The sequence below is a fragment of the Rasamsonia byssochlamydoides genome (genome assembly GCF_041956645.1).
Source record: "Rasamsonia byssochlamydoides strain NRRL 3658 unplaced genomic scaffold VTN77scaffold_8, whole genome shotgun sequence".
NCBI lineage: Eukaryota > Fungi > Ascomycota > Eurotiomycetes > Eurotiales > Trichocomaceae > Rasamsonia > Rasamsonia byssochlamydoides.
The window spans coordinates 274,749-296,809 of NW_027192391.1; the positions used below are offsets into that span (position 1 = coordinate 274,749).

At 52.5% G+C, this 22,061-nt stretch overlaps 4 protein-coding genes across 4 annotated transcripts; 1 reads left to right on the top strand and 3 right to left on the bottom strand.

Moving 5' to 3' along the window:
• Window positions 1–2,064: 2,064 nt before the first annotated feature.
• On the bottom strand, window positions 2,065–8,833 carry VTN77DRAFT_8930 (uncharacterized protein; the record flags this gene model as incomplete). The annotated part of the gene is made up of 5 exons (XM_069425482.1): window positions 2,065–2,178; window positions 2,233–3,894; window positions 3,948–4,184; window positions 4,329–8,017; window positions 8,737–8,833. 5 exons carry the CDS (start codon window positions 8,831–8,833, stop codon window positions 2,065–2,067), a joined length of 5,799 nt encoding a protein of 1,932 aa, XP_069280807.1.
• A 1,133-nt stretch (window positions 8,834–9,966) lies between these two features.
• Window positions 9,967–12,331, bottom strand: VTN77DRAFT_8931 (uncharacterized protein; the record flags this gene model as incomplete). The annotated part of the gene is made up of 6 exons (XM_069425483.1): window positions 9,967–10,026; window positions 10,095–10,369; window positions 10,436–10,565; window positions 10,624–10,884; window positions 10,950–12,194; window positions 12,293–12,331. 6 exons carry the CDS (start codon window positions 12,329–12,331, stop codon window positions 9,967–9,969), a joined length of 2,010 nt encoding a protein of 669 aa, XP_069280808.1.
• A 2,149-nt stretch (window positions 12,332–14,480) lies between these two features.
• Window positions 14,481–15,413, bottom strand: VTN77DRAFT_8932 (uncharacterized protein; the record flags this gene model as incomplete). The annotated part of the gene is made up of 2 exons (XM_069425484.1): window positions 14,481–15,214; window positions 15,281–15,413. 2 exons carry the CDS (start codon window positions 15,411–15,413, stop codon window positions 14,481–14,483), a joined length of 867 nt encoding a protein of 288 aa, XP_069280809.1.
• A 2,082-nt stretch (window positions 15,414–17,495) lies between these two features.
• On the top strand, window positions 17,496–21,330 carry VTN77DRAFT_8933 (uncharacterized protein; the record flags this gene model as incomplete). The annotated part of the gene is made up of 5 exons (XM_069425485.1): window positions 17,496–17,789; window positions 17,853–17,888; window positions 17,944–18,318; window positions 18,368–19,852; window positions 19,906–21,330. The coding sequence occupies 5 exons, from the start codon at window positions 17,496–17,498 to the stop codon at window positions 21,328–21,330; spliced, it is 3,615 nt and encodes a 1,204-aa protein (XP_069280810.1).
• Between the last annotated feature and the right edge of the window lie 731 nt (window positions 21,331–22,061).

Consider the following 22,061-nt stretch of genomic DNA (forward strand, 5'->3'; position numbering starts at 1 on the left):
CTGCAGACACCGCAGCACAAGCAACGCGGCAAAGCTGTCCTGAAAGGCGAGTCCGATGTTGGCTGCCGTGTAGATGACGAACGCGAGGATATACGCCGGCCGCCGGCCGCTGGCGTCGGAGAACGTGCCCATGAAGCTGGGCGCGAGGCCCTGCAGGACCATGTAGGTCGTGATGGAGAGGTTGACAAGTGCGGTGGTCAGGTGGTAGCTCTGCACCAGGGCTGGCATGACAGGGTAGTAGATCTGTCCTGAGAGGGGGGAGAAGAAGGACGCCATGCTCGTCATGATGACTATGAACCATTTCTCGGACGTCGTGAACGCGGTGTACGCTGGTTGATTTGTGGTTGAGGTTGTCGTTGTCGTTTTCTGAGCCTCGGGGTCTGCTTTCTTCTCGTCGAGAGCGATTCCACCGTCGCTACCGGTGTTGTCCAGATTCTGATCTGGCGGGACATTGTCCTTGTTGTCGTCTGTCATGTCTGCAAGTATATAATCTGCCGATGAAAGTGGAATTAGCATGCGTAGATTACAAACCCTATGGGTCTGGTTTTCCAAAGACACAGGAGAATAACTGGAATGGACGTATATACACACCTGAACCACACTATACCACAGTAATAGTTGTAGCATAGGATATTGTACTGCACTCACTGGCTAACCGATGCGTTATAGTTGAGAGATGAAAGTGAAACCTGCTGAGATCATCCACGGAGGAATCAATTGGGATCCGTATCATTTAATCATCCACAGAACGCGTGTAGCAGGTAATGAGCTAGGCATGTAATAAGGTAGCTGAGAACAGTACAGCCCGGGGGGAGAAAATGAGAATTTTTTTTTAAAAAAAGTGAAAGTTGATAGATAGGAGAAGAAAAAAAAAGGCGATAGAGAGAGAAAGAGCTCGAGCTTTCTTTCTTTCTTTCTCGATATATCGATCCTGTTTTCACCGCTTGCTTAGGGCTGACCTATTCTGTCGAGCAGAGCAAAATCAATCCTATGAACCCCAACCCACGCGACAAGCAAGCAAGCAAGCAAGGATCATCAATCGTCAATCAATCCATGTAATCAATCAATTAGCGAGGATGCCCCTGATACTTGCCTCTGCAGGCCAGTCTAATAGAAGTCTATATATATATACCTAGGTAGGTAGATCGATTCAGGCCCGGTTCCGGGAATACTCCTCATAGTTCAGCGTCCCTTATTGGTTCCCTCTGCCGGAACCGGTCTCAGACGATCGGGTAGGAGGCCCGGTCCAAAACAACAAGACAAAAAACAAAACCAAAAAAAAAAAGGCAAACAAAGATACTTCTAAGTAAATAATGAATGCTGCTGTTGTTGATTTGGACTTGGACTTACTTAGCTGTGATGTTAACTAACTAGAGAAGTATGTACTGTACATAAGTTAATATTTATCCGCTCTCTCTCCGAACCGAAATCAAAAATGAATCCGAGCGAGGGGGAAAAAAACAAGCAGAATAAATGAATAAATGGATTTCTTTTGCGTTTTTGCAATACACCTGAGTCAAGTTAATATAAATAATTAGTAGACGTGCAGAGAAATCATTAATCATAAGCCTGACTGAGTGAGAATGAGAATGAGAATGATGGTTGGTTGCCTCCCTACCTACTACCTACCTAGGTAGTACCTATAGACCAAGACTATACGGGCTGCGATCCAAACCTGATGGATTGACTACCTATGCTATAACTATACTGTACATAACAGACAGAAGAACACAGAATGTCAATCTAGATCCAGCACCATACAGAATATTCAAGTAATCACGACTGATAATATAACAACTTTTATTTTATTACACATCTCGCCAATCAGAAAAGAACTTAGAAGAAACATCTAAAAACATCCAGACTAGAATAGAATACAGGCAGTAGCAGTAGCAGCGTGTCATCGAAATAAAATAGGTGTCATCGCTCTTGGACAGACAGACATATGATATGTATGGACTGGAGGTGTAAGATGGAAATATGACAAGAACGGGAAAATGATACAAAAAGTCGTCGCCGTCGCCGTCGCCGTCGCCGTCTCCATGCTTCTCTTCTAGCCTACTGTCAATACGCACTCGCCATTACCGCATTGTAGTACCTCCGACTGATCTCCACTGTATGCATCACCCGCGCATCTCCCGTCAGAGGAAGTTTGAGAATGGCAGACAGTTCGACGGCCTGGTAATCGGTCAGCACTGCAGATGCATCTGCAGAACGAGACGGTCGACTTACGTTGTCCTCCCGTACACACCAGCCAGCAACCACCCTGCTCATCTCCATAAAGGCCACCCGCTCGTTCAGTCCTTCTGCACCCGAACCTTTGACCTTCTCACCCATCACGACCAGCGACCCAACAAGACGCTTGAGGCAGGCCTGGTCGCGTTGACCGGTCTTGGCCGTCACCAGACGTAGGAAGTCCTCGTACACCGCCCCACCGCTTGTCCAGCCTCGCACCTTGCGCTCCGGCGCATCCCCGAAACCAGACAACAGCTTCTGCAGAGTGTTGTAGTCGCGCTCGATGATCGTCCGCGGTCCCACTTCACGGCAGAACGTCGCATGCGCCTCGTTCCAGTTCTTGCCGCGGATGAGATAATGCACCTCATTCGCAGCGTCGCCCAGATCGCGAGCGTGAAGCGCCTTCGCAACCCAGATCCACGCTTCAGGCAGTTGCAGATCATTGGTGAGATACTGCCAGCGAGCGTCAGGGGTACCGTTAGCAGTCACAGGACTCGGCAACTGCGCGGCAAACCGGGCGAGAGTCTCCTTCACACTGCGCTCTCGATCCACAGCGCGGGATAGATGGAGAAGGACAAACAGCGCTTGCTCCATCCGACCAGATGCGCTGAGCTCCCACGCATAATCCCAAACCAGCTGATCGGCCCGAGCTGTATCCACGATAAGCGCATCATGACGGCCAACAACCGAGGTGATGACCTGATGCAGCTGGAACGACAGACGATTCGCAAGGCGATCACCAGACACCGACTCTGGAAGCACCGCTGCAGGGAGCTCAAGCTTAGGAAGGCCCGAAGCGTCTGCACTACCGGCAGTCACAGCATAGACCTTCAGCAGGACCCAAAGCGGAGACTCCCGGCTCAAAGCATTCTGATTATGGCGCAGATCGTCACGAGCACCCTCCAGATGCGGTGGGAAGGGAAACGCGGGCTCATCCCCCTCCGTCAGGTCATGGAGGAAGCGAGAAACAGCGGCCTCGATCGGCTCGTCGTCTGTGATGCCGTACCACAGCCGGAGTCCAAAGGCCTGGAACCAATCCAGTTCAAACCTTTCCGAGAAGGTAAACGTCGAGGCGCGGTCTTCCACTGCACCAGACGGCCGTCCCTCGCTGCGGAGAGCGTTGCCGGCAAGGAGTTCATACAGAGCGCGGATGGGTTCGTTCATCTCAGAATAGACGTTGTGCTTGCGCCACGATTCGACCTGTTTCTGCATATCCATGCGGATTGTCTTGTCTCGGCCAATTTGCGAAAGCAAGGTCGCCAGATGCAAGTTTCCACCTTCCACTAAGGTCTTACACGCCTCTTCAACGCGGTGGAACGTGAGCAAGATCAGAGCTCGCTCTTCCGGAGATGCAATCTTCTCCAAGTCTTGGCTGTGCTTCTCACGGACGATGCTCTCCCACAACCGGCTCAATCGGTCCTTCTTGATGCGGTGAATGAACTTCTTCCTGAGTTGAGCCGGAACACCAGCGGAGATATCGTCTTCGATGTCGTCATTGAAAAGGATGTTGGCGAGCTGCCAAACATGCCGTTCCAAATCAGACCCCGCAGACAGCTGGATGAATGGCCTAAAATCAGACTTCGCGTTTCGAGCAAAGGGGATGCCATCAATTAGACGGATAACAGATTGTCGCCTCTGCGCTTCTAATATATCGGTGGGCTACGTTTGTTAGTGGTGTCGGTCGACATGATACTAGTGTAATGGGGACCAACCTCCGGAGTCCTCTTAAAAGCCAGTACGACGATATCTCGTTCCTCACTCGTCACGGAAAAGCCTTGCTCCCACGGCTTTCCTGGATCAGGCAGTGATTCCCTCATGTCGTTTTTCACGCTGATGATGGAATCCATAGGTCCCCATCGAGGCTTGAAGGAGTGATGGAACGCAATATCGTCTTCGGTCAACTCGTTCGTGCTGCTGGCAAAAGTCTTCGGTTTCTTCGCATACGGCCACTGCATAGAAACAAAGATAAAAGTTTAGCTTAATCACATTTCATTCTGGGTGAGACCTAACTAGGGTTGAGACTGGGCTTACGGCCCAAGCTCCTAAGTACACGGCAGTTCTTGCGGAAAATAATGATTGGAAGGGGTCCAAACCTCAAAACCTTTCACCTGCCCATTCTGTTTCTTGGCCGGAGACTTCCCGTTCTTCTTCGGTTGCTGGAACAATGAATTCATCAAATCGATGCTGGTTGTGAACCCCTTCTGCCGACCACCTGCCGGCGATGCCTTCTTCGGAGTGTCGTCCTGCAGCTTCCTGTCCGTAAATGCGTTGGCTTGTATCTTTCGCAGCGCATCACGATCCTGCTTCCTCGGGCTGATGGTTCTCTGCAACTGTTCCGCCCAATCGCCGCTGAGATCAAGACGCGGCTTCGCAGGTGTGCCCCACGGCATCGAGCGCTGAGTGTCTTCGAAACTTGTCATGACGGTGCGTGTTGTGTTTTCCTGCTCCACGGTGTGATGAGTTGGGAAGGAGCCCGCCATCTCCATATCTCCATCCTCATCGGATCCAACTTCTGATTCGTCGACAGATTGCTGACTTTCGGTAACTTCTTCTTCTTCTTCTTCTTCATCACGCTCAGTTGAACCCGTGGAGCCGTCCTCTAAAAAAGACCCTTCTTCATCTTCATCTTCTGCCGATCCCATTTCTTCATCCTCATGTTCCTCCATCTGATTGCCAAAAGCACCAGGGACTATCTTGCGTTTCTTAAAATCGAAAGTGTCATCATCAACTCCGGCCACGGACCCAACGAAGGACTCGTCGACCGAGAAGCTCGAAGTCGGTTCGGAATTAAAGGTGTTGTCCAGTGACGTGCGGGTAGCGGGAGACTGAGCCTTCGGAGTCGGAGTGTCAGGAGCGGCACTCAATGTGCTGTGGTTGAAGCTCTCACCTTCGTCCTCGTACTCAAGACCATATGTGGTGAAGTGAGGAACCCTGAAGACCCAAATTCCGGTGTCCTTCTCGTAAGCCACGAACTCGGTGTTGTGGACCTTCTTCAAACGTTCCACGTGTTTTTCATAGAGAGGACCGCTGGTGACAGCCGAAGGCACTTTCTTATCACGACCTCGAGGCCAGGAATTCTCGATCCGCAGCGTCGACGGGACATTGAGACCTTTACCCCTCGGGGGTTTCTGAGCATCATCCGGATAAACGGTAATGCTCCGCACGTTGATTTGGACGATTCCACCGAAGAGCTGATCCAGGTCGACCGTGGTGAGGTCGACGGGCCGATCAAACGTGACCTGACCGCAGAGCTTACGGCCAACAGTAAAACCTTCCACATGCTTCAGCTGCTCACGGCTCATCTTGCTCAACTCGGCGCGAGACGGCTTCATCCAGTACTCGCCCGGTTGAGGATCGCCGGCGGGAACAGTCGGGGCCTTCGATAACCCATTTCTGGCCGTTGAATCTTCGGCGTTCTCGTGGACAACAGCGAGTTCATTTCCACGCACTTGTTCCATTTCCGGCTGGGCCGAGGTCTCAGTCGTACCATTCACTCCGTTGACGTGTCCGTTCTTGCGGATTGATCGGAGGAACCCGAGCTCCTCCGCAGTCGGTTCAGGGCTTTCAGTCTCGGCACGGACAATCGCCCCGTTCGTGTCTCCGTCCGGTTCCTGAGAGCGAGAATCAAAGCTGACCCGTTTCTTCAGCTTGTCACTCTGCTGCCCAGCATCCTCGCCGTTCGTAATAGGAGCAGCAGGCGTAGATGCGGGGCGCTGGAACAGGTCGCTCCTCAAGCTGCGGTCAATAGTCAATCGCTTGAGGCTGCCACTCGAGTACCGCGCGTTAGAGCTGGTCAGGGCGCCTGGAGCCAAGACGCTGTCGCTGTCCGGGTCGAAGGTCTTCCGGAGATTGCTGGTAGAGAAACTCTTTCCGAAACTACGACTAAAGCTGCCATTGACGCTTGCGCGCAGGCTGTTACCACCAAGAAGGCTGCCGCCGAGGCTGGAGACACTAGACGTGCTCGATGGGCTGCCGTAAGTAGAATAGGAAAATCCATAACCCTGGCGCCTGGGTGGCGTAATCAGACGATTGGCGGCATTCGGTGTGATCTTGTAGACCGGTAGAGGGGTCCGCTGCTTCTGCTTCATGCTAGCAGACAATGGTGTCGCCAGAGGACCGGGGCTGGGGGCGTTGGGAGCGGGCAAGCCGGAGAAGATAGACTGGTTGCCGTACGGGTTACCGTCCAGGAGGGAAGCCTGAAGACTGCCGGGGGCCGGCTGCTGCTGCTGAGGTTGTTGCTGCTGCTGGTTCTGCTGGGTAGAACCGAAGAGACTGCTGGTGCCAAACCCGCCAGTCTGTTGCTGTTGGTTTTGCGTGTTGCCGAAGAGCGACCCGGTATTTTGTGTAGTAGTGCTCTGTCCGAACAGAGAAGTTCCAGTGCCAGTGCCTCCAAAGAGACTTGGCTTCTGCTGTTGCTGCTGGTTCTGGGTGTTACCGAAAAGACTCGAGGTGGTAGTCTGAGTAGTCTGATTGGGTCCGAAGCCGCCAAACGCGGATGTGCCAGTGTTCGTAGTGCTGGTACCCAGATTGCCAAACAGACCCGGTTTCTGATCCTGTTGCTGATTTCCACCAAACAGGGAACCAGTGCCCGTCTGCTGAGTCTGCCCCCCGAAGAGGGAGCCCGTGCTTTGTTGCTGCTGATTATTCTGTCCGAAGAGGGAGCCACCTGCGCTGGTACCACCGAATAAGCCACCACCGGTCTGTTGTTGCTGGTTGCCAGTCCCGAGGCCTCCAAAGAGTCCCTTGCCTTGGTTCTGGTTCTGATTTTGCTGCCCAAAACCGCCGAAACCAGTTGTACCAGTCTGTTGCTGCTGGCCTCCGAATGGGGTAGTGGTAGAAGTGGTGGTGGTGGTGGTGCCACCGAAGGGGTTCGAGGTACTGGTGGAAGTCTGTCCAAAACCGCCACTTCCAAAACCGGTCCCTGTCGTGCTTCCAAATAGCCCTTTATTTTGCTGTGTATTCGTGTTCCCGAAGAGGGAGCCACCGGATCCAAACGTAGTACCACCTGTGTTGCCGAAGCCACCCGAGGTCGATGTCGTTCCACCGAACAAGCTGGGCTGGGAGGTGGTTGAGGTCCCTCCGAAAAGAGAAGTGCCCGTCTTGTTACCGCCAAACAAGGGGTTCGAGGTGGCCGTGCCAGTGCCAAAGCCTCCGGTGGTTTGTGTCTGACCGAAGGCGGACGGCGCGCTCGTACCACTACCAAAACCACCCGTAGTGCCGAAGCCCGAAGTGGTAGTCTGCTGACCGAAGCCAGTGCTCCCAAAAGCGGAGGTGCCAAATGCACCAGCTTGTCCACTTGCATTTCCAAATCGACGGCCCTGGTTGTAGTCACCTAGACGGAGCTCCTCGAACGAGTATTTCTGGTAGGGTTGCATGTAAGTGATACTCTGGTACGAGCTGGTTGTAGAGGTTCCGGGGTCCTTCTCATTGACAGGATTGTAAGGGGTGCCTCCAGTACCCTCGCAAGGGGGCACCCCTCCGCCGAAGGCAGTGCCAAACCCTGAGGAACCCGTCGTAGAACCAAAACCGCCTCCAGTTCCGAAGCCACTCGTGCCAGTGGTGCTTCCAAAGCCTCCTGTCTTGTTTCCGAAGAGACCACCGCCAGTGGTCCCGGTGCTACCAAAGCCTGTATTGCTAGTCGAGCCGAAGCCTCCAAATCCAGTACCGCCCGACGTGGCGGTGTTTCCTCCGAAGAGGCTGCCACCAGAGGTGGTCGTGGTCCCGAATCCTGTCTTCTGACCTCCGAACAACGAATTAGACTGAGTGTTTGTGGAGCCGAACCCTATAAGATTCTCATGTTAGTAGCTGTGACGACAAGAGACATGAATGAGCGAGGGAACAAGACAGCAAGGACCAAAGGTAAAACAAGAAGATAGGCAGGAAACACAGTCGATCCGTCGGGTTCAGTCCATGCAGATGCGCTGAGCATCCTGACTGCGAACCGCAAGGCGCCATGGATAAGCACGCCTGGAGCACTGTTTTTCAAGACCCTGGACAGGCAGAAGATGGTGAAGGGCCGGTCCTGGGTCACATATCGAAGCCTTTCACCAGCTTCCGGCCGTCCACGAAGTCGATCCAAGAGATATAGAGACACAGAGACAGGCAGAGAAGGGAGGCCATGCTGAGTCGTGGGAAGTTGAGGTCGGGCACATACCGCCACCGGAGCCAAAGCCGCCAGAAGTGTTCCCAAACAGACCGCCACCAGAGGTATTGCCGGCACCGAAGGGGGACGAGGTGCTTCCAAAGCCTATAATTGATAGGTGATCACGCGGTCAGACAACTGAACTCAGATGGGGTTCCCTCTCTTGTAGGTGTCCGGTTCGACGTCGAGGTCCTTTTCCTGCCACCTTATTTTGTCGATTCCGAATCCACTGAATGTACGTCGACGCCAAGAACACCAGGGTAACCAGGGGAGAGAAGAGTGAAGCAGTAAACAAGAGTCGACTGTCGACGATCCAAAAAAAAAAAAGAAAGCGACAGGGAAAACCAAGCATCACCTACCTCCAGAGCTCGTTCCTCCAAATCCAGAGCCTGAGCCAAACCCAGAGCTCTGTTGCTGGTTGTTTTGGCCGAAGCCACCGAATCCACCAAAAGACATTGTCGCCTGTCTTTATGAATTCATTCGGCTAGAGCGATGAAAGATGCGAAAGAGATTTGACACGGTATGGTGAAAGACAGTAGTAAAGCAAGCGACTCGCCACAGCGGGTGCGGGTGATGATGAGTGTGAGTGTGAAGGAAGTAGTGTGTAAGTGCGAAAAAGGAAAATAAAATGGACAAAGGTAGGTGATTAAATATGAACGGACGATCGCGACGCGCTTGGTTGCCCGGAAGAAAAAACTGGGGATTGCCGCTTGTTGACGTGTGGCAAGCGGGCGAAAAAGATATCCACACGCTGCGGATGGTCCGAATTATCTGCCCTGATCGAGTTCGCGAAGCTGAGAGGAAAAGAAGAGGGAGGGTTGGGGGAGGGCAGGAAAGAGAGAAGAAGGCGGATGGCAAAGACGCGCTGCTGGGGGGAAGAGAAGCTGGGAGGAGGTTAAGTAAGAAGGGCGGGCCTGCATTCGCTTAAAGAGACTTAGGCAGGCGACCAGCCTCAGCAACACCTCAATGACCTAAGGAGCCCACTGTTCCGAGCGCCACCAAAGCGCTGCAGTGAATGGTACGTAGCAACGGGAAGGTCATGTGATTTTGCTGACTCAGCAACCTTACGACTAACTAACCACTGCCTTGACTCGAGCCAACCAAGAGCATCGCACCGCAGTACAGTACTCCGAAGGAGGTTTGCCTGAAGTAAATAAACCGGGTGACAAAAGTTTCCTAATTACTTCCAGCGAAAAATTTTTCTAAAAAAAAAACCGGATCTACAATGGTCCAGGTGCGACGGTGTCTACGGTCCTGCCGGAGGTATCCAGAACCGTTGGGTATATATGTAATATCAACTCGTTGAAGCGTATGGATTTAATAATGCAACTATGGTAACAATGGATATGGGAATCACGCCGAAGGATATTTGAGCGCTAATTATTAACACAGTGGGTAATCATCCATCCATCCCAGGAGCCAGTCAGGTCGCCTGTCTTGCCCTTTCTCGCGGGTGCACTGTTTTAAGGGATTCTCGCCCAGTTTCGTGGTCATCCATCAGTTTGTTCGTGCCTTGTTATATACTGACACATGTACATATTTTCTCTTTCTCGTTCATTCTCTTTCCTTGTCGTTTTTCATAGCTCTATTTACTTGCGGGTAGCGTGGACGGTCTCAATGATTCTGCTCACCACGCTCGGGTCCGACAGCTGTTCAACACCGTTAGCGCTTGTTCAATTCCGGATACGAGTCCGATGTGCAAAGCAAAAACACTTACCGTAGAAGTGTCACCCAAGCTGTCCTCCTCACCACTCAGGATCTTGCGCAGAATACGACGCATGATCTTGCCGCTGCGGGTCTTGGGGAGATCGTCCACGACGTAGACAGCCTTGGGTGCGGCGAATGGTCCGATGGACTTGCGCACCTGCATCACAAGATCCTTGCGCACCTGCTCGTTGCTCTCGTTGCCACTCTTGAGAGAGACAAACGCGTTAACCGCCTGGCCGGTGAGTTCGTCCGCAATTCCGACGACCGCCGCTTCAGCAACCATGGCTGCAGGATCAGTTAGCCATCGAATTCACCCAGGCACTCCTTTTTTTTTAAAAAAAAAAAACTTACGATGCTCGATCAGAGCGGCCTCGATTTCTGCCGTGGAGAGACGGTGGCCAGACACGTTGACCACATCGTCCACACGGCCACGGATCCAGTAGTAGCCGTCCTGGTCACGGCCCGCACCATCGCCGGTGAACTGGAAGAATTGGGGTCAGCTATAGTTCTTTTAAGAATGTAGGGAGGAAGGGTCTCACATAGTAGCCCTTGTAGACATTCAGGTAGGTGTCCATGTACCGCTTGTGGGCACCCCAGACGGTACGCGCCATACTGGGCCATGGCTTCTTGATGACAAGGACACCCTCGACGTCGTTGCCCTTGATCTCCTCGCCCGAGACCGGGTCGATGATGGCAGGTTCGATACCGAAGAAAGGCAGAGAGGCACTGCCGGGTTTCGTAGGGGTGACACCGCCCAAGGGGGTGATGATGTGCGAGCCGGTTTCCGTTTGCCAGTATGTCTATTTCGAGAGAAAACAATTAGCACTACAGACAACCCTACCCGAGCAGCCCTGGGGGAACTTACGTCGGCGATGTGAGCTTGCTCCTTGCCAACAACCTCAAAGTACCACTTCCAAACATCTGGGGCAATCGGTTCACCGACCGATCCAAGGACACGCAGGTGCTCCATCTTGTGATGGATGTGCTCGTTTCCGGCGCGCTTGAGAAGACGCAGGGCGGTCGGGGCGACATAGAATTGGGTCACCTTGTGCTTCTCAATCACATCCCAGTAGCGAGAGAAGTTGGGGTAAGCTGGGGTACTTTCGAAGACAACGGTGGAGCAGCCGAGCAGCAATGGGGCGTAGACGACATAGGTGTGACCGGTGATCCAGCCAACATCTCCACCGCAGAAGAAGCGGTCATCCTCGTGGATGTCAAAGACATACTTTCCGGTCATTGCGGCCCCGAGCAGGTAACCCGCGGTGGTGTGGAGGACACCCTTCGGCTTGCCCGTCGAGCCGGAAGTGTACAGCAGGAACAGGGGATCTTCAGAATCCATGGATTCCGGAGCCAGGTAGTTGGGAAACTTCTCGACCTCCTCGTGCCACCACAGGTCTCTGCCCTTGGTCCATGGCACGTCCGCCCCGGTCCGCTTGTAGACCAGGACACTGGTGACGTCCGGACACTGCTTCAGAGCTTCGTCTACAATCCTCTTGGTACCAATCACCTTTCCACCACGTTTGCCTTCGTCAGCAGTAATGACGATCTTGCACTTGGCATCGAGGACACGGTCCCGCAGCGAGTCTGAAGAGAAGCCGGCGAAGACGACGGAGTGGATAGCGCCGATGCGGGTGCAGGCAAGGAAGGCCACAACGGCTTCGGGGATCATGGGAAGATAGATGGCCACGGTATCGCCTTTCCTCACGCCCTGGGACTTCAACACCCAGGCGACGCGAGACACTTCGCGCATCAGTTCACCGTAGGTGATGGTGCGGCCTTCATTGGGCTCATCAGCCTCGTAGATGATGGCGACCTTGTCAGGATTCTTTAGGGCATGGCGATCGACGCAGTTAAACGACGCGTTCAGACGACCTCCCAGAAACCACGCATTGTCACCACCAGCGAGAGTGCCCGTGTGGGTGGTGTGGAAATCCTTGTCGAAGGTGAGCAGTTCCCGGGCCATTCGGGCCCAGAAAGTATCGGGATCCCGGATCGACTCCTCATACAGCTTCTTGTACTCGTCCAGACCGCTCAGGTGCGGGCGACTCGGGTGTTTCTCGTAGAATGCCTTGGGGACATTGAAAGTGTCGGCTTCGTGGGCCTCCAGCACCTGCGTTTCATCAGCATAATGGGGTTTGGCACGGTTTCAACTTTTTTTTATTTGGCAATGCCCCTCCGGAAAGAGCGGGAATTCAAAATTCAGCGTACCACTGCGGACTTGGGAGGCTGGTCGGCTCCCTCAGACATGATTGCGAGCTTTTGATGTAATCTTAACTATATGGTTCTCGGCAGAGGGAGGCAGGAGTTAGCACGCACTGTCGTTTAGGAGAGAAAGAGAGTGAGTTGGGAAGGAACCACGGCGAGTTGGCGCACGCTACCACAACAGGCAATTTGCTCCGCCGCAGGCACGAGCGGGGATGGCAGCTGCACCGAAGCCGGAGCTCGTAGTGGTTCTGCTTACCTTGGTGAGTGATACGCCAGAAGGTCCCGTGAACCACGGACCGCGAGTGTGAAGAGAAAACCCTCTCACACTTCAGAGCAGATCTGGGAATCTACAAGGGAGGGATTCAGACGGTAAGGGGGAAGCTTGGTTAGAGGCAAAGCACAATAATAATGGGGAGCGAACGGGAAGGGAGGGAATAGTGGTTACGCAAATGGGAGGACGCGGGGTGGCGGAAGCTGGCTCCTTTATATTCGGGATCCCAGCAGCACGAGAAAAGCCTCAATTTCTAGCGCGAAGCGAACCATCTCAACACTAATAAAGTGAAAGCTACACCGGCTGTCTTCTAAAGTAACTACCTAGGTAGGCATTATCCCCTCCTGGTGCTAAGAGCCTAAGCCTTGTCCCGAAGGCGCCAATGTCGCCAACATGCTTCTCGGCCATGCGGGGACATGAGCATTCACAGTTCCGTTGCTCCGGGGTGAGATGCAGGCATCGCAAGCATGGAGCGCCACTACAACAGTGGCTCATAAGGCACTGTAGATCATGATTGGCGAACAGTTTCCTCCGCTGCACTCAATTGCTCCTGACCGGGGAGGCCAACTGGGGAGTTGGCATCTCGTTGGCATCTCGTTGGCAGCTCTCATTGGCAGCTCTCCAGGGTGTCTAGAGTCTGAGGAGGGCAGATTCGCTATATGAACGGCTGATTCGAGCAGAAATCGTCATTGTCAAGAGAACATTATGAATTACCTAGGTTCAATTCGAAGTCATTACAGGACGCGGTTGGTGGCGGACTTCCCCAGGTTGAATACAGAGGAATGTGGGATACTGGAGGCGGGGTGGGATGCGGAATGGGAGAAGCGAAACTCTCTCGATGACATCGGAGGGACCGTGCGTGCGGTGCAAAGAGCCTCCAGGAACCAATCAACTGACACGTTCTGGAGTTAAATGGTTGGAGATCCTCCCAAAATGGCACGGAGCAGGTGTCTGTTGAACTCTCAAACTCTCCAGTGAATTATGCCATAAAGTTATGGGGTTGTTGGCGTGAATAATCATGATGTCTATCGTTGATTCCACCCTCGGCTTCTCACAAGAGCTGGTGGGGGAGATCGGGTGGCGAGAAGAAACAGAGAGGAACGACACACCAGAGGCTTCAGTTCGTATATCTCTGTATACTCCGTACTCCGTATTGAGAAGATGCTATTGCCTGTGCATATGCTAATACGTAGGACTCCTGAATGTAAGGATAGCTCGGAGTATATGACCTAACCCTGGTCGAGATAAATACACTATCAAGCACGTCAAGAAACTCCCCTGCACGTTGTGAACCTATCTCTGGAGTCCAGGCTCGCAACCCCTGCAACTAAGTTGAATAAAAATGACAAGGGGGAGGTCGGAAACTGTCTTCAATCCCTGTTAGGTAGCTGCATCGGCCTGTTCCTACAGGGCCCAGTGGCTAGACTACTAAACGTTTCCCGATGCACCCCTCCCCGCCAACGAGAGCCCGATGCAAGTGCGATCAATAGGGGGAGGGCGTTGCGTTGCGATTTTATCCGGGAATTATTCAGCAGACTTCCGTAGCTCACCGGGTACTCCATACTTGGCAATAATAACCCACACGCAGAAATGGCTACGAGTTTGCGGCCTACACGGATCTTTCCAGATTGCAGCCTCAATATTTGGCCTCAGGCAGTTAATTTATTTAGCTTCCGGTTCCCACATAGTCCAGACTACTGTCATCGGTTAGCGTTGCACGTCAAGGTTTCATGAACCGATAAACGAATTATTCACAGTGCCATGGTGGTCGAAACCTTAACAACGGTGGTTGACAGCCTTTCTCTAACTGGCAGTCACTTTGACCTGTCCCTGGACTCAGACGCAACCTCGTTTCATCTTTATTGTAATAATTATTAGGTTACCTAGGTACAGACGTGGGTAGGCACTAGATAGTTCTATTTAGGTGCTTCCTGATGCCTGCCATCCTCCATTCCACCAACTGCCCACCCCGAGCACAAACACGGCAATGCTGCCATCCCGGGCTAGGTTCCGAACAAGCTGCGTCCATGTGGCGAGATTGCCCAACTGCCCGTCTTGACGCGATGCCAGCAGCATCTTGGCTCCGTTCAACAGTAGCTCCCCTGTCATGAATATCACAAACGGATTCTGCGCCGTAGCGGGCGGCGGGGGCTGACTGCCATATGTCGCCACCGACGATCCGATAAGCACGAGCAGGTACACCCCGATGGCCAGTGCAAAGAACACGTGGAGCAACTTCCAAATCCACTCGCGCTTCTGTTCTTCCGGTGTCTGGGGCTGCGAACCCCCGCCGAGGAGCAGTTTTGAGAGAAAGGGCGGAAGACCAAGTGCAGAGGTCAGATCGGACGGCGATAAGTTTGCTGCTCCAGAGCCAGGAGCTGTATTTTCACCACCAGGCAGACCTCCCAGCATGGCACTGAGCAACTTCATCGTAGGATCTTCGTCAATCTTTTGTTGTTGCTGCTGCTCTGGGGGATGTGCGCGCAGCAGCGCCCGCAGATATTCCTGCTGCGCCTGTATGTTTTCCGGGGACTGATCTTCGACCTTGGATGCTGGGGGCATAGGCGATGGGGACGGTCGAGGTTGTTCAGTTGGCTCTGAGACAGCGACTGCCGGCGAGACTGGTCGCGGTGCCGGGGAAGGGCTTTCGCTCTCTGTTCGTCGTCAGGCACTCGTCAGCAAATCCGTGCATGAGAGGTTCAAGACACAGTAAGCCATACCACTTGCTACCGTCCTTCCGCTTAAGCTGGTGATCTTTTCCAGCCGGGCGGTTCCACTGGCTCTGATTTTGGCCTCGCGACGCTCACGACGCAGGCGCGCCGCCTGCTGAGCGGGCGATTCTTCTGAGGACATTGAGAGGGTTGTCTGGTCGAGAGGCACGCTGGCAGTTACAAAGAAATTCAACTTCCGATACGGAGGACTTGTGTAGCTTTCGACCTGATGAGCTGGCGCGATCTAGCGAGAGCTGGTGTGTGCTGGCTGAGTGAAGGAATAAGGAACGGGAGAAGGATGTCCTCTGGTCCAGTATGGCAACAGAAATAATTAAAGAACTGGCAGCAATAAGCCTTCGTAGCTTTCGAGTGTGAGACGGTGAGCTGTCCTCTGCCAAAATGTTGAGGATGATCTGGCCAAGCCTGACGTCGATGAGAAGAGATGATCCACTCGGAAGACAGTTCCAGGCACTAGCATCCGTGCCACAGCCAGTAAGCGTTGTTCACGTCAATCATCCGCTATGGTGATTTCTGTCGCTTTTTTGCTTCAGATTACTTCTTGGAATTAGATATTTGAACTGTTGCCTTCTTATTGGTAAAATAATATTTCTGGTACTCTTCTCTCTCACACTATTCTCCACGAGCTATCTTGTTGACCGATAGAGGCGGATATGAATCCCTTCGGGTTTAACCAATCACTGCAGGAACCTTCCAAATCAACTGTTTAGATACGTAGCGTAGCTAAGCTATATCTGATCTACAGTATGGAGTATATCGAATCTTCTCACTCTTCCTACACCCAATCGCCACGCATTACAGTCCGTTTCCTAGGAACAGCAGTCTGTTCAATATTCCCCTTAAAAAGCACAATAATGAATTAAATGAGTTAATTCTCTATATGCTTTCTTCTTCCAGGCCAACACTTCCCCTCACTCTCACTACGAGTTGGAAAGTTTAGGCCGTGTTACTATTGACCCCATTTCAACATCCCCCGTCGCATCATTACCTAATGCATGCACTTCGTCGAACTATTAATTATCGTGACTACCCTGAACTTGGTCCAGTTGATAACCTCGGATGATGATAACGAGGATGGACCCATCTCTGCAGTCTCATCCCCGACATCGGGCATAACTCGGGATTCCCAGGAGTTCAACTTCCGAGGGCTTTCCTGCAGCATACCGAAGTTTCCTTCTCGCCGAGTTTCGGTAGTGAGTCTGCTACCATGAGGAGTAGAACGATAATAAGAATAAACAATGATAATTTGCTGGAAGTCGACACTTTTCTTCCTGCTTCACTCTGTCCCGATAGGGTTGAGTAGACCGACAGACACATCAGTCCTTTTAGGAGGTCTTACAGGCATACTCTCACCAGAACAGCAGTACTAGATAAGAGAGAACTCGCCTTCTAATAAGACTGAATTGCTCCATTTAATATGACTACATCATTCCATTGTACATACTGACTACTAATGGAGTGTATACAACTACCTAATTAGGGATAGGGTTATCAGACTGGGGCATGAGAAGGATATGCTGACATTCTCATTACCTGTCATCAATCTCATGATCACCATCCATAGAATTCTTTAGGACTAGATACTGTTCACGTCTCCCCTATCTTATGAACTATTGCTACCTACAGCAGTGCTCTTATCTGATGATAGACGCCGAGAACGGGTGCATATGACGCTACTCCGCAGACTTGGCCTAGGCTAGTCTTTCCTCCCCAGATCGTCCCGCATCCAGCTGGTAATTGCCAGTAGCTAAGCTCTGGCGATTAAGATCCAGATCAGATTTGAGGTTTTCTCTGCCGGTAACTATCGACAGTCATGGATGCACATCATCCGCTGGATCCAATGTCCCGAATGTCTCTCGGATTGGTCGCCTCTCTCGGTCATGACGTCGTCACGTAGGACCGCCAACTCAATGAGAGCTTCCCACTCGATGATATCAGCGAGTGAAGCTGGGGAAGCTTTCTTCAAGACATACGAGAGCTAGCTCCAGGAGTGACTTTTAGGTCTTCATGTCGCTTTACAGCATGAGAGATTATCTTTCTCTCCCTCCTCCCTGACTGCCTTCCGGATGACAGCTGCGCAGTCTCTCAGCGCCAGCTGCACCTGAGCTACTCCATCGATCTTTCATGAAACTATCCATCCCTCTCGCCTAGTCAGCGAATCCATCTGTCAGCTTAGAACCGCTGCAGGGCAGGACTACAGGCCGCAATGGCCACTCAGCACCGTCCCGGCGGCTACTGGAGCGCAGTCAATCCCATCCCCACAATTCAGAAATTCATCGAAGGTCTCGACAGGGAGAAAAAAGAGCGCGACAGGCAAATTGACGAGGAGATCCGCCGGAAGGAGCAGCATAAGAAAGCCGCTGGAGAGGCTGTAGGCCGTGAGGAAGAAAAAAAGCCATCCAAAGCACCCGTCCGGCGGGTGACGGACCCGACTACCGGGAAAGAGATTGAGATTGAGGATGTTGGCAAGGATTTTGTGAAGGATGTTAGGGATCCGAAGGTTGAAGCCACATGCGAAAGAGAAAGGTGCTGTTGACCTGTTAACTAACTTCGACGACTCTAGCTTACGGTCCCCAATGCTAACGTGGGCAAGCCCACGGTAAGTTTTTGATTTCCTTGGAGCTATTTACGAATTCACTGTTAATACGCAACAGCCTATCAAGACAGATCCTCGCCAGGATCTACGAGAGTACAAGTACAACCAGAACGTGACCTCTCCCCCAGACCCCATCGCCGACGGCACCACGTCCGACGTGCCGATTCATGGCGAGAAAACGAACATCCTGTTCCATCCTACTCCCTCCGTTACTTACCAGCCCATGTTTGATGAGCTCGAAAAGCGTGCATACGGCCTCTGTGCGGGCATAGTCGTTGCGGTAATCATTCTGGGAAGAATGTTTGGTGGCCCCCTCTGGGGTCTTTTGCCGCTATCTTTCTGTCTCGCATCCGGCGTGTATCTCTGGACGAAGGAGGTCATTCGAAGTGGCAGGGATCAAGAATGGAGCAGCGAGCAACTGAGAGGCGAAACTGTGCGTTGCTTCTTGCATTCTCTGCGTCACTATATTGACTGCCTGCTAGGCCACTGCCAACCTACTGCCTGAATCGGTGGAATGGATGAACGCCTTTCTCGGCGTGATATGGGGTTTGTTGAATCCCGACGCGCTGTCAGGGGTGGCCGATACGATCGAAGACGTCATGCAAGCCTCAGTCCCAGGAATGATCGAGAATGTCCGCGTTGCGGGAATCGATCAGGGCAGTAACCCGATTCGGATACTCAGCGCTCGATCTCTCCCAGATGGCCATGTCCAGCACCTGAAGAACAACATCCACCAAGAGAACAAGAAGAATGATCCCCAAGAAGCTGCAGCGGATGAGGAAGGCGGAGACTACTACAACCTTGAAGTCTCCTTTGCTTACCATGCAAAGCCTAGCGGAGAGAGCACTTCTGCCAAGGCGCGGAACTTGCACATGCACTTGGTGTTCTATCTCGGAGTGAAGAGTCTCTTCGGGGTACCTTTCCCCATTTTTGCAGAATTGATTGAGCTGGTGGGAACGCTGCGGATCCGACTGGAGATGACGCCTCAGCCGCCGTTCGCCAAATCGATGACGTTCAGTTTCATGGGGCTGCCACATCTGCGCGTGGGTTGCTTTCCGCTGGTGAAGTCAGGAGTCAACATCTTGAACCTGCCGCTGATCTCAAACTTTGTCAACTATGCCATCGGCGCCGCCGCCAGTCTCTACGTGGCCCCGAAATCGATGTCCCTGGATCTCAGCAGGATGCTGAAAGGGGATGATATCGAAAAGGAGACTCCGGCGTTGGGGGTCATGTGGATCCGCATCCATCGGGCGATCGGACTGAGCAAGCAGGACAAACGGGGCAGCAAAGGTGGTGGCAGCGATCCGTATATCAACCTGTCGTTCTCCAAGTACCGGAAGCCGATGTACTGCACGCGGGTCATTACGGACGAGCTCAATCCGGTCTGGGAGGAGTCGGCCGCGTTGATCGTCACGCCCGAGCTCATCAAGGCGGATGAACAGCTCAGCGTCGAACTGTGGGACTCGGACCGCAACACGGCCGATGATATCGTCGGAAAGGTCGAGCTGTCGATGCAGAAAATGATCCAACACCCGGGCAAGATGTACCCCCAGGTGTCGAAACTGCAAGGCATGGACGAAGGCAGCCACATGCCGGGCGAGCTGCACTGGGAGGTGGGCTACTTTGGGAAGCCGAAATTGAGACGCGAGCTGCGGACGGATGGGAAGAACAAGGAGCTGCCAGAGACGCTGCGGGAGGATCCCAGCTTGCAGGACGAGAAGGGCGTCATCACGAACGAAGAAGAAGACGCCGTCGAACACACACCTCCGGATCCGCTCTGGCCCAGCGGCATTTGCAATGTTGTCATCCACCAGATCGTCAACTTGCAGCTGGAGAATATTAAGGGCAGTAATGGAAATCGCAAGGGCAGAGAATATGAGCCTGCCAGAGAGTGCGGAGAGAACACTGAAGAGCAGGGGAAGAATCTGCCTACGAGCTATTGCACGATCTTGTTGAACGACCAGCTTGTGAGTAATTCAATTTAATTTTACCCAAGATACTTGCTAAACGACTTTTCTAGGTCTATCGTACTCGTGCCAAAGCAGTTAGCAGCAAGCCATTCTTTAACGCGGGCACGGAAAGATTCGTGCGCGACTGGCGATCCGCAATTGTCACAGTCACCGTTCGGGACCAGCGCTATCGCGAGCACGATCCCATTCTCGGTGTTGTATCGCTGAAGCTGTCGGAGGTCATGAAGACGCGCTCGCAAGTGACGCGCTGGTATCCTCTTTCCGGGGGAATCGGATTTGGCCGAATCCGGATTTCACTCCTGTTCCGCAGTGTGGAAACAAAGCTGCCGCCCAACATGCTCGGATGGGATGTTGGCACCTTCGAATTCACCTCGGACGGGATCACGGTGAAGAACTACCCGCACCAGGCGAAGATCCGGTTTCGTACTGGTGGGAGCACCGGGCAGCTTCCGCGGTCGGTGTGTTACCTGGAAGAAGATGGCGGGCGCTATTTTGACCTCTCGCAGGGTTCGCAGAAGGTGCGGTTGCCGGTGAAGTATCGGTATCGCTCTCCTGTGGTGTTCGAGTTTCACGTCGCGAACAAGCGAGGAGCAGCCGCATACGCAGTGCTATGGCTGCAGCATCTGGTCGACAACGAGGACACACCCATCGACCTACCGATCTGGACAACGAAGCGCGGGAATCGCCTGACGCAGAACTACATCACGGAGCAGAACTGGAAGGAGCTGAAGCTGGAGACGCTAGATGATTTGACTGAAGTCGGCCGACTGCAGTTCTCGGGGCGGTTTTCGGCCGGCATGGATGAGTCGCACAGGCGGTTTGTGGTGGACAATAAGAGTCGCGAGACGTATGAGACGTGGGAGGCGTGCGTCGCGGAGGGGCTGCGGTCGCAGGAGGTGTCTGTCGACACGCCGGAGGTCGTCCAGAAGGTGCAGAAGTCGGAGGACGGGCGTGACATGCGGGAGGCCGATACAGAGGAACGCAAGGAGGGCGCTGACCGGAACGGTGCTTGGGCCTCTACAGATGAACAGAGAAGGAAGATCGCGAAGCCTGAGGTTGACGAAGCTGCCAATCCTCCTGCGGATAAGCCTGCTCAAGGCGCTGACGGTACGAGCAACGACGATTCGAAGAGTAACGATCGCAACTCCGACTCATCCCGCGACGACGACAACGACGACGACGAAACCAGCCAAGAATCCACCACCACCACCACCTCCTCCTCCTCATCATCATCATCTTCTTCCCAACCCCAACCACTTGCCATCCACTCCAAGAACCAAAATCCAAACTCAAACAAGGCAAACAAGCGCAGCGAACGACGCAAACAGCGGGGATTGATGCAGTGGAAGCCCGTACGAAACGCGGTCTTTGCGAGGGACGAGACGCTGTTCGCGCTGCACAAGGTCAGGAAGAAGGTCGGACTGGGGAAATTGACGGGAAGAGAGCCGGATATTGAGACGGAGACGGGAGGATGAAAACATCCTCTTGTCTGGATATCTACATCGGATTGAGTCGAGGCTATATAGTGATGTACATGTACAGTGTGTGTGTGTATATATACACTCCTTAACGACCGCATGATGTCTGTATAGTATAGCACGGCGTGGTATACGAGTTAGTAATTAATTACTACTACCTATGTATCTACCTAGGTATGTATATAGTGACAGATTATCTTTTCATTCATTCTTTCTTCCTTTCTTCCTCCATTCATTTGTTTTGTTTATTCAGCCATTATAATAACAGTAATTACAAATTGATACAGGAAACACTACTCCCAGAAGGTACATACAGTACATTACATACCTACACTATTCGAATCTGTCGGCGTTCTGGGAGCTTGCGATCTGGCTGTGATAAAAAAAAAGCCTGCAGCTAAACTACCTGCGACAAAGGAAGGTGATGGAGATCTACCCGAATATATATATATATATATATATATATAGCCTATCTTTTTCCGTTCTTCCTCCATCTTTCCTATCATTTTTCATTGGAGTAGTCATTATTATATTAGCCTTACAATATGATCTCCCTCTATCTACCTAAGTCTTCGATAGAATAGAATCCCACTAGGTACTTATTTCCTTATCGCCATTCGCTAGTAGCTACTATACATACATAGTGCACTTCTATCTATTATTAAGATGAATGGAGTTGTTATTATTAGTACAGGTATACTATCCAGTTCTTACACTCCCTAGATACC